Raw genomic sequence first — 10956 nt, forward strand, 5'->3', positions numbered from 1 at the left:
CAGGTGAAAATGAATACAAATTTATGCTGCAGCTTATTTTCTACTTCTCTACCCTATCATTGTCTGATGACCCCTTCCAGTGATCCACTGTGGGGGTCCGTACTGGTACTTTTACTTCTACTTCTTCTACTACAGCTCATAATGCATCGGGTCACCTTTCAGAATCTTTAACTTTAACTAATCTTTTGATGTAGCTGGTGACGGCGGAGCTCATTTCAAACCACTTTATACTGTTTAGTTGGGCGGCAAAGAGGTAGTTATTTGAGTATTTTCTTTATTTAGATAGTATTTATTACTGCTAGTGCTTTGTTTTATTTTGTAAGAACTGGGCAGCACCTCAGATATAGGACCAGCATGCACCTGCGAGTGTTTTTACCAGAGCAAGAGAGGCATGATTGCTTTGATCTTTGTTAGCTTGCTTTCTGTGGCCGGCAATGGACTTGTTTCTCCTCCTTACAGTTCATTACCATGGTGCATCAATGAGCTTTTGATTTCAAATTAGTATTGGTACAGCTGTAAGATACATACAGTGGAGTAAAAACAACAATATTTACCTCTGAAATGGAGAGGTAAATATCTGAAGGTGAAGCACGAGACTCAAAAAAATTGGCAATACGTTAAAGTATTAAATGTACTTAATTACTTAAAATTATCCTTGGCATCATCAAACCCTCCCAATTTATCAAAACATTAGTTTAGTGATGAACAAATAGCAGTTTAGAAGTTTATTTAGCAGTTGTTTTACTTTCATATCTTCTTATGGCATTAATGCAAATGTATATTCATGTATTTAAATGATTTAAGTATATTTTAGGTTATTATATTATATACTTAATAGCCACAGGAGAATTTCTGTTGTACATCTCTATGAGAAGTGAAACCTTGAGTCACAAGAGGTGTGTAAAAGTAAAAAGCTGGGGACAATCACAATCCATTCTTGTCCATTGTAAATGAACGAGAAAATACAGCAGTGCCAAGACCAACAGAAATTAATCTTTTTGCTGCCTTCTGTTTTAAGTGACAGTGAGAGTAGAGTCCAGAAACTCTTTTTATCTGTATCTAATGTTATGTTATCAGGGAGTTTTTCCTTTTCTTTTGACCGTGAACTTCAGTCAGAAGTCTGAAATTACCTGAATAAGACACTACACGTTAGGTTTACCAATCATTAGTGTGTACATTTAGTTCTCACTGTATTCCATCATTAGGAGGCAGCGAAGAGTAAGAAGTGCTGCCATCACAACTTGTAATAACAAGAGAGATTCATGAGTCAGTCGCGTTAAGTAAAAATGTTAAATTTAATGAGGTGAAAGTCATTTTCAGAAATCAAGGACAAACAAGTTCATCAATGCTGTCACAGCTTCAAAATCAGGTACCTTTCAGTTAGTCCTCGAGTGGACCTGGAAGGGTACAAACTTAAAAAAAGACTGGGGATGGATACGGGGAGGGAAGGACAAGTAGTCATGGCTTGTGGTTCAGAATCGCCCTGAACGCTCTCTGTCTCTGGAGCGACGTCTCTCGTGGTCACGGCCACCTCCACCTCCACCTCCACCTCCACCTCCTCCTCCTCCTCCTCGACCTCTGTCCCTTGAGCGAGATCGCCTCTCTCTCGATCGAGACCGGGACCTATGACGGCTGTGGAAGTGAAGGAGGAGCGGTTACGAATTGCTATAAAACAACTACACAGGTTGGTTTACTGAAGTGCCTGAATGTGAAGGTAACATGTATGTTTGTACCTCTTCCTCCGACGCCCATAGAGCTCTCTCCTCAGCTCACGCGAGATGGGCTTCAGATGCATGAAGTTGCAGAAGCCACCACGAGTGCATTCCCTATGGAGATAGGGCAACTCGGAGCAGTTAGAGCAGAGAAATGTAAGACAGCATTGCATCAGTGACAAACACCATTCAGTCCATATTTACAACAGTGCTATTGCAACTGAGGGCATCAAAACACAACTAATAGCAAGTCTTACATGGTGTTGCCTTAAAAACAAAGTGCGACCTACTGTATAAACAGATAGAGACTTTGAACAAAAGATTTAGGTTGGAACCTGTAAATCAACAAAGATATATTGTTCATATATACAGTGTTTGAGGAGGAGACAATAAATATTACTGTAGTTTTATGGCTTTTTAAAACATTCTTTAATGAATGCCTGTGTTTCAATGTCTCTTAACCGTGCCCTCCCATAATCTGTTATTGGTTTATTGATTAATCTCCTTACATTTCATCTGATTAAGTAAGTCTGTGTTATATGTTTCCAAACCTCTATGTTGTATGTTCACTGTGCTGTCTTGTGAAGGACATTCCTTAAAGAGAGATGTTTTTAATCTAAAGTTAGAGGTGAAGTTAATAAGCTCTTTCCTATCACATAGCACTCACCCCATTTCATATTGGCGACAGCAGGCTTCTCTGAAGTCTGTGACGGGAGAGAGCTCAGCATGGATGGGCTGTCCATTAAACCACCGATTATTCAGGTCTATCACGGCCTTCTCGGCATCTTCTTCGTAACGGAACTACAATGACCACGAGGAGACAGAGAGAGGGCAGGTTTAGGCAAAAGTCACCGGCTGTGGGTCAAAAACTTAAAAGCGTATCATACAGTTCTGGTAACACTGGTTGCTTTTAGACGCGACACCCACCTTGACATACACATTTCCTACTAGGTGGTCCCCGAGGTTGTCGCATACGTTCATTTCCTCCACCTCTCCGTACTTCTCTTCCATCTCTGTGAAGACCTCCTGCAAGGATGGGAGAGAAAAATGTGATGTCGTGTTTTTTTCAATCTTCTCATCTAATTCTCCACCAGAAAGCGAATAGGCACTAATGTCAAACTGTTCCTTTAACTAACAACACCTTCAACTTTTGATCATCTTTTTGTGCCGTGTATTATTCCATTGATTAACTTAACAGAAAGTATTTATAAGAATGTATTAAATGTCCCAGTTATCATCATCATACCATCAACAGTTACATATTGTACAGTTTTAGCAGATTATGAGGAAAGATTCTTGAATTATTTTCTCAAAAGAAGTTCAAATGTACCAGCAGCAGAGTGATGAGGTCAGCTTACAGTCATGATACCAGAAGTTTTAACTCTGAAACAATACTAGTATGAGAAAACGATACTCAAGACATATTCTGATGCTACTGCAGAAAGGGGACAAAAAAAGTCCTAGGCACACAAAACACTGTTTCTCTTTTGAATGAACAACCTGCACACAGCGCTGGTACATAGAACGTTATTTAACATATACCAACAAGTATCAAGAGAGTATATTCAGAATGGCATGAATTACCTCAAAAAACTCATCATAGTGCTCCTGCATCTCCATGTCACTGATGGCACCTAGTGGTTATAAGAGAGAATAACAGGACAATAAAAACAATTAAACATCATTTTGAATTTCTGAAATGTATTCTGTGTGGCACATTTGTCTATTCAAAACATAACTGGGGGTGATGGAGGACAGAAAACACATGGGTGTATGATCAGAGAAGACATTTGTGCGGGTCACAGGATCGAACACTTACAGGTCAGGCCATCAGCAGACTGGGCACTGTTCTGAGGGTTCCTGTAAATGTTCAGGAGGGCAATTGTCTGAAACAAAACAAGTTCATTTTGTTTTCATTAGGGTACTGAACCTGCTTTTTGGTAATGAACAAAATAGCCATTGTGAAGTAAACAATTCAGACAAAGATGTAATAAAAATGTATTTTGCAACCCTGCTAACTACTGCTCTACTGTTTTAATGATAGATAATTAACCCCACTGTGTTTTCATCACTAGATTTGTCATCGTATACTATCTGTTGGTCTCTATGATGTAACATGATACACAACAAAAGGCTGTCTGCACTGATATGGTTTGGCAGCACAGTTAAATAGTGTTCATCCACTAATGCATGTGAGCTAAGGAAACAATATAATACATACAAACTGCAGACAATGTGTGTTCATATTACTGGGATGCAATATCTGAGTGTCGTCCCCGTGTCTGTCCGGTATTAGAAGAACTCAAAGAGAACAGCTTTCAGACCTAAATCTCCCCATAATTTTTACTTGACTTAAGAAAAACAAAACTTCATCTATGTGAGGACATTTTGGAACAAAACAAAAATAAAGATCTTACCTGGCTGAATGTCGGCTTATTGTGTAATCTGGAACAGCGGTCGCCATGTCGACAGGCACCAATTTTAAAATAAAAAGAACAGTTGACCCTGCGAAGAAAGAAAGAAAACATCAGGTTAACATTAAAACATTAACATTAAACATTAAATTAAAACATACAATTCTCTCAGAGTGTTTGAACAAAAAGAAAACGGCTCTCATGGGACTTGAAAAGCTACATCTTGCTGTGTGCCAGTTCTTTCTGCAGATAGTGACAATTATCTCCTGACACCACAAACACAAACAGCACGTTTTCCAACATGGCTCCAATGCAATGAGTTATGGGAGCGTCGGCACTGCAGGGTGGGAACTCTGACACACTCACAAACATTTGTATTAAGTTTTAGCAGCAACTTTCACAACGTTTTGTTGGAAATCCTGTCTCAGATATATTTATATATCTACATTGGTCCTTCTTATAGCCGATACCTTGTCCTAGTGCCCACTAATACTTTGCTAGAACAGCAACCAACCCCTATTTTCAACATGATTAATCTGCTGATTATTTTCTCGGTTAATCTGGTTATTGTTTTAGTCTATTAAATGTCAGAAACTAGCTCTGAGGTGGTTTCTTTAAATCGCTTGTTTTCAGCCCAAACTCATAACTACCACATGTAACAAGAACATCACATAATAAACATCTGGAACCAGTATTTTGACCTGGAAAACGACTAAAACAATACATCGATTACAATTAGTAATCAATTAATCGACTATTTGTTTCACGTGACTCACAATTAATACCATTTTACCTAAACAGTGGTGTTGAGGTAGACAGAAACAGACCCGTCGTTTAAACAGGGGCTCTACCAACATAAACGACTTTAAACACGGTCAGATAGTTAGTTTTTAAAAGTTTAATACAGTGTCTGGGTTTTTTAATTCACAATGCAGATTTTAATCGGGGTACGGGATGAACTGTCGCCTAGCAACAGCTGCCGTTACGAAGAGAAAGACGGGTGGTACCAGCGGGAATAAAACGGGTTCAACGTGAGAAGAGTGTAACGACGGGACGGGACGGGACACCTGCACCACCTCATTCATTAACGTTACCGGGAATTATTTTACCCACACGACGAGTAACGCGTATGGGATTAATGGGGGCGGGAGGCGACGTGCTTGCTTCATGAAACAGAGAGAAGCCTGCTCAGTTAGTGTCTGTCTCCGTGTATTTCCCGCTGTAACAAAGACTTTGTGGGTTTCAGAGTAACTGGCGGCAGCTAACTCGAAGCTAGCTGCTAGTTAATGTACCACTTTAACTCGAGCTTCACTCGCAAAGCAAGTTTATCTGAATTAAGAAAAAGTAACTCGTTATGACTGTTTTTTCTTCTCCTTCTTCTCCGACCATGCCCGCTCCCCTCCGGTGGTTGTAGGAGGGCAACAGTGGCGGCGCGGCATTCACGTTAGCTAGCGTGCTAGCGTTAGCTGTGAGTTGCTAAAGCCAGTGTAACGTTACCAGATACAGACTGTGAACACCACTCTATACGGAGTGGCCAGTCGAAGCGGACTTTAGATGAATTAGTTAAGAAAAATGTCTTTAACAATGAATTAAATGAACGTTTAGTACTTACTTATCTTTCTCTGTCCCAAAAATGGACGCCAGGTACTCTGCCATCTTGGCTCGCCTGTGAGCAGCGAGCAGCAGCAGTGAGACACTTCCGGTCCCCCGCCTTCACAATAAATGTGTAGTCTCCGCACAACCTGCACACTGTGTGTTAGCGTGTAACTGTTATATATTATTATAATATAATGTCACTGTTACCGTTTTGAGGCGTTTAGCCTGTATGGCGCTGTGTCTGGAAGTTGTTTATTGAACTGTATTTGTTTTAGAGTCAGTAGTTTGCTGCTGTTTGCGGTGTTCGTCTCAATAACCCCTGTTAGCCTATTATATCCTCATATTATCATTTATACTGCAGTGAATACATACTAAGGCCCTCAAAGTCAGCCAAACCTTGTACAGTGTAAATACTTACTGCTTTGAACTGTATTTATTTAAGAAAACAATGATGGGACAAAAGTTAAAAGTGATACTTTCACGTGATTAAAATATTAATCTATGAAAATGAGTCTGTGTCTGTATCTTCCTCAAGCTACGATTAAACCCATAAAGTTACAAGAGAAAACTGGTAATTGGCTGTTTTATGTGTTTTATGTGCAGATTCTGGGGCTAAAATGTTAAAGTATTTCTCCAATATCTTCTCCGTTTGTCTTTTTGCGTTACTTTAAAAACTACCGTCTTTATTTTGAAGAAAACACATACAAACCGGAAATATTCCACAATTCCGGTCATTTCCGTCTGAACCACGACTTTCGAAATAAGAGCGTCTTTCATACAGCACACTACTTACTGTACAGTCAGAGTACATCAATGAACACCCATTAATAAATATGAATATACTACTATAATATCAGTTCAACAGCTTTAATACCTCCAAAACAGTCGGTTCAATCATGCAGTACATTATTAGTTACGACTTGTTCAAGGTAAAGTAATCACTTAGGATACTACTATTTATTGAATGTAGAGGCCTTTTTTATGGGAGTTCAAAACAATGTACTAATAGACAGTTTACAATAATATTGTGTATGTTATACTGAGAAGACCACTGAGCTAACTTCAGGTACTTGGGCATGAATTATACACAGTTCCATAAAAACCAAAGGGTCTTTAGATCTTTTTATATATAATCTTTATTATGATTAATAAAACAAAATACAAACACTAGTAATCCCCAGGAACAACATTTTGACATGTCATGAAAATGAATTATATCTCCAAACCATTTGTCAAATTATTAGAACCAAAAACAAATCCACTCTGATTGTATTGAGATAAGTTTATTTAGTAAACTTGACACTTTTGTGGATTTAATTGAGAACATTCAGTCAAGAGTAAGAAACATGACTGTAAATTGTTTACAAAATTACATCACATCTACATACTGTAGACAGATTATATTTAATAGCAGATTAACAGAAATATAACAGCACAAAATACCTACAATTCAATAAGTTCAGGAGTCAGGCTACTGTATATCAAGAGAAATGAATGTTTGTTTTGTACATTCATAATAATAATAATAACATAACCTTTACCCAACACATTTAAATACAAAAAACCTGAGTATTTCAAACTAGGCTGGTTTAAGAACTGGACAAAGGGCAGCTGCCCCCCACCAGGTTGTCTGTGTGGCAATTACTGAAATGGAAGTGCCCTAAGGTGGCCCTGTGTTTTTACTTGGTATTGGGGTTTTGTAGAGAGGGCTTGTGTCAAAACGCAGGTTTAATACCTTTATTGTGTTATGCTTACATGGTGCATATTCTTAAATAAAGAAAAGCTAGCTGGGTTGTAGGACTCAACATGTGACAACAAAATATGTTGGGAGAAATATGTAGGGGAGGCATTTTTGCCCCAGGGTCCCCTAGCAGGCTAATCCCTATGTTGCAAATATTTAAAATAGCTGATTGCAGTAGGATATAGCTGAACTGCTGGGTTAGTGTCACAGACCCTCAGTGACCTTTACTCATCTTCTCACTTAAACAGCTTGTAGGAAAACACAAGAAATGTAAAAAACAACAAAAAGAACTGGAGTATGAATAGAGGAAACACAGCACATTAGATACGTGGTAAAGTTAAATGTCTGTGAAACAACTGGAGTCTGGGTCACCAACTTAAATGGAAGACTACCATGACTGTAAAGCTGATGGGAAACCACGTAGGCCTATTTTTTAATCAAAACACCTTTTAAATGAGCTGGACACACACGATCCAAAATGATGATAAAGTCCATCAAGTCCAGTCCAAAAAATAAAGACACGACTCGCAGGAATCTAAACGTTTTGTGATTTCCATAGAAGTTTTAGGGTAACTGTCTTTCCAGTTAGTCTCCGCCCCTCCGGAGTCTGTGTTGACCAAAAACTTGCATGATACGAGTCGAGAGTGTGTGAATTTTGGCTGCCTGTCTACCACAGTTGAACACATTGCAACATCTCCCAAGGCCTGAATTTCAAGAGGTATGGATATTTCGGAGATAAGTGTGCTTGTTGTGAAGACAGTGTGCACGGTTGCGGTCGTGTTGAGGGGCCTGTTTTATCGGGCTCGGACTCTTCCCGCTATTTTGTAGCTCACTCGCTAGCTGTTGTCGATTCCTATTTAGCTGAGTGGGCAGCGGCCGACTGCCTCCCGCAATGAAAACACACTCTGAACATTAACCAGACAACTTACAGCTAAAGCTAGACTAACGCTGGCTACCGGGACCGGGACGGCTGCTCTCGTTGCTTTCTCGTCTTCTGAAAAATAGAGATAAAGTTAGTTTTTTCTTCGTATGACAACATCGGATATGCCCGTTCAGTGTTAGCTGGGCTGCTAGCAGAGAGGCTGCCGCGGCGCTGATCACCAACAACACACAGTATGTATACATCCAGAGAGAAACAGCGGGTTTTCAGTCCATACTTCTCTGTGTAGCTGCAGTTTGTGTTTAACCGGGCGACATTTCGGTATATCAGCGACACCGCAGTCGCTCGTCGGTGGCAGTTTTCCTCTGAAGCTTGTATCGTATTTATCGCGGCTGCTCTCGGAAGTCTTGCAGCGCTGTAAACCTTAGCCAGGATTTCCGGCTCCTTTCCATTTGCCCTATGCTGTTTTGTTTCCGTTTATTCTATTTCCGTTTTAAAAGTTTTCTCCGCGCAGAGTTAAAGTGTGATATAACAAAGATTGTTCGCCGTTATGACGCGCGGAGCGTTGCTAGGGTATTTTAACGGTTCTTTAGAACGCGGGGACCAACGGTTGAGTGATGGGCTGCCTCCCCTCGCGGTGCATTCGCGTGTTAAACTGTAGCTAACTTGCTCCACTGTCACACGAGCTCCAGCGCATCCACACGTGTAACCCGCTGTTTTAACCCGAGTTTTAACCCGAGTTTTCTGTGCTTCGCAAAACGTGTGTGCGCGATGTGCGTTTACGTTGGAGCACTATTTTTGTTCACTAATGGCCTATCGGTCGGCCTTTAGACGCCAAAGCCTCGCCCTCGAGTTGGCTAACGTTAGCAGTTGGAGCAGTCAGTGAACTGTCCCTGACGACCAATGAGGAGTCGAGGCTCAAAGGCCTTTATGGTAGAAAGCCCCAAAGTGCTGCTTCATATTTACATCAGGCACCCATCAAACACTGACACAGGTTACACACACAGGAGCCGAAGTGTTCTTTATTGTTCAGACATCAGTTATTCACACTTTCTTATGGTTTTTAGTTGTTTGTTCTTGCAGTAACAGCATAATAAATGAAGAATAATTAGTTTTCTGAATGAGCTCTGGTGTGTCTGTGCTCTTTCGTGAAATTATAGGGTTTTTAATGGCATTATGAGAAGAAGGGCAGCAAAAATAAGTAGTTTCATAGATTTTTTTGAGGAAGAGATGTCATTTCAAATGCAATCATTTCCTGGATTAATACAGGAAATGAGTATTTTTTTGACTGTTGGTCAAACAAAACAAGAAATGATGATGTCGCCTTTGAAAAGAACGATACTTTTATTATGTATATAAAATGTATTGTCTAACTATGAGTATTATTTGCTTTACCTACACATGGTATGTAACTAGAAGGTCTGTTTTAAGTTGACAGAGTTAGTGCTGGGGTTAGACACAGTGATTTAAACACATCTACAACTTACCATTTATGGCTGTGACTAACATTTATTAGTTAAGACTCATTATTGTTTAATCTACTGTTTAATTTTTATTACATAAGTTTAAATTTCCCATCACAGGGCATCCCAGGAGGTCACTCGATAGAGGGCACACCACATATCAAAACTGCGTTCTTACCACAGCGGTCTGGGTTTAAGGCATTTTGAGTGATACATTACATGAATGTTCAGTTGATTGATAAAATTGTTGATTAATTTAGTGATTGTTTGAGCACCACAGCAGTTAATATATTGTCAGATGTATTGAAACTATGTTTTTTGTTTATGGTAGTTTTGGATTGTGTTATGTTGGAAAGTGGTAAACCAATAACATTAACAGTGTAATTGTTTTTAGTCCTGTTAACACATTGTAATATGTATGAATTACAGTTAAGCAGCTCTGTCATTACTTTCCTACAGCTTGGCTCGCTCTGCATAAAACACAATGGCTAAAAGTGAATCAGAAGAGATGATAGAGATCGAGATCGATGAACGGGAGAAACAGGCGTGCCTGGAGGAAGGGTAAGCAAGGTGGTGGTCATTTGAAGTGCATACTGTCACACATGGAGCAACTATACATTTATATTTTTTCCCTCCTTGCTTCTTTTACTTCCAGTGTTGAGGAGCATACCATCACTGCATCAGATTTGATTCAGCAAGACATCGACATCAATGAGCCCATTGGCAATCTGAAGAAACTTTTGGAGCCTCGTATCCAGATGTCACTGGATCAATATGAGATCTGCTTGCAGGACATTCAGGTAATAATATACATACATTGAGCCTATCAAGATCTCTGTGTTATTCTGTAATTTTTGTTGCCAAAAAACAGAATTCAACTTTGTAATGTGGGTCTGGTAGACATCCTTTGATCTGCAAAAACATGTTTGGTTGTGTCTGTCTTCACCTCTGATTCAGCTTATCTGTTGTGTTCTTCTTTTTAGCTTCACCCTGATCACAGCCTCTTTGATCAGGGAGTAAAGACAGACGGCACAGTGCAGCTCAGCCTGCAGATTATAACCAAACCAGGTACTGATGAGAGGCTTCACACATCAGGAGATATACAGACATGTATTGCTGTTTGTGTCCAAATTCAGAGTTGCACCCTCAC

The 10956-nt window shown here is 39.7% G+C and overlaps 2 protein-coding genes across 6 annotated transcripts in view; one reads left to right on the forward strand and one right to left on the reverse strand.

Annotated features, from left to right (window-relative positions):
* Nucleotides 1–1271: 1271 nt before the first annotated feature.
* u2af1 (U2 small nuclear RNA auxiliary factor 1) lies at nucleotides 1272–5830 on the reverse strand. Its single transcript, XM_035676967.1, has 8 exons — nucleotides 5739–5830; nucleotides 4130–4217; nucleotides 3532–3598; nucleotides 3297–3346; nucleotides 2640–2738; nucleotides 2380–2513; nucleotides 1734–1826; nucleotides 1272–1632 (listed from the first exon to the last, which is right to left on the reverse strand). The coding sequence occupies exons 1-8, from the start codon at nucleotides 5780–5782 to the stop codon at nucleotides 1473–1475; spliced, it is 735 nt and encodes a 244-aa protein (XP_035532860.1). The 5' UTR covers nucleotides 5783–5830; the 3' UTR covers nucleotides 1272–1472.
* A 2233-nt stretch (nucleotides 5831–8063) lies between these two features.
* The window catches only part of gabpa (GA binding protein transcription factor subunit alpha), a 5400-nt gene continuing 2507 nt past the window's right edge, over nucleotides 8064–10956 (forward strand). The window contains exons 1-5 of one of the 5 annotated variants that reach the window (XM_035676972.1): nucleotides 8125–8181; nucleotides 9927–9991; nucleotides 10266–10367; nucleotides 10462–10606; nucleotides 10790–10874. In XM_035676972.1, the coding sequence (XP_035532865.1) occupies nucleotides 10291–10367; nucleotides 10462–10606; nucleotides 10790–10874 (307 nt within the window). In that variant the 5' untranslated portion in view covers nucleotides 8125–8181; nucleotides 9927–9991; nucleotides 10266–10290. Of the gene's footprint in view, nucleotides 8182–8206; nucleotides 8577–8621; nucleotides 9277–9926; nucleotides 9992–10265; nucleotides 10368–10461; nucleotides 10607–10789; nucleotides 10875–10956 lie in introns of those variants that run through there. The other 4 variants (XM_035676973.1, XM_035676970.1, XM_035676974.1 and 1 more) reach the window with 4 other exon arrangements.

This window comes from Morone saxatilis, unplaced genomic scaffold (genome assembly GCF_004916995.1).
Source record: "Morone saxatilis isolate NCDOM2014 unplaced genomic scaffold, NCSU_SB_2.0 Contig5, whole genome shotgun sequence".
NCBI classification, from domain to species: domain Eukaryota; kingdom Metazoa; phylum Chordata; class Actinopteri; family Moronidae; genus Morone; species Morone saxatilis.

What these genes read in the sequence shown, in the direction of transcription:
- u2af1 (XM_035676967.1), bottom strand. Translation starts at nt 5,782, where the DNA reads ATGGCAGAGTACCTGGCGTCCATTTTTGGGACAGAGAAAGATAA. An exon ending in TTTGGGACAGAGAAAGATAA is followed by an intron (nt 4,218 to 5,738) that starts GTAAGTACTAAA and finishes CTTTCTTCGCAG; the next exon opens with GGTCAACTGTTCTTTTTATT. An exon ending in TGTCGCCAATATGAAATGGG is followed by an intron (nt 1,827 to 2,379) that starts GTGAGTGCTATG and finishes CTATCTCCATAG; the next exon opens with GGAATGCACTCGTGGTGGCT.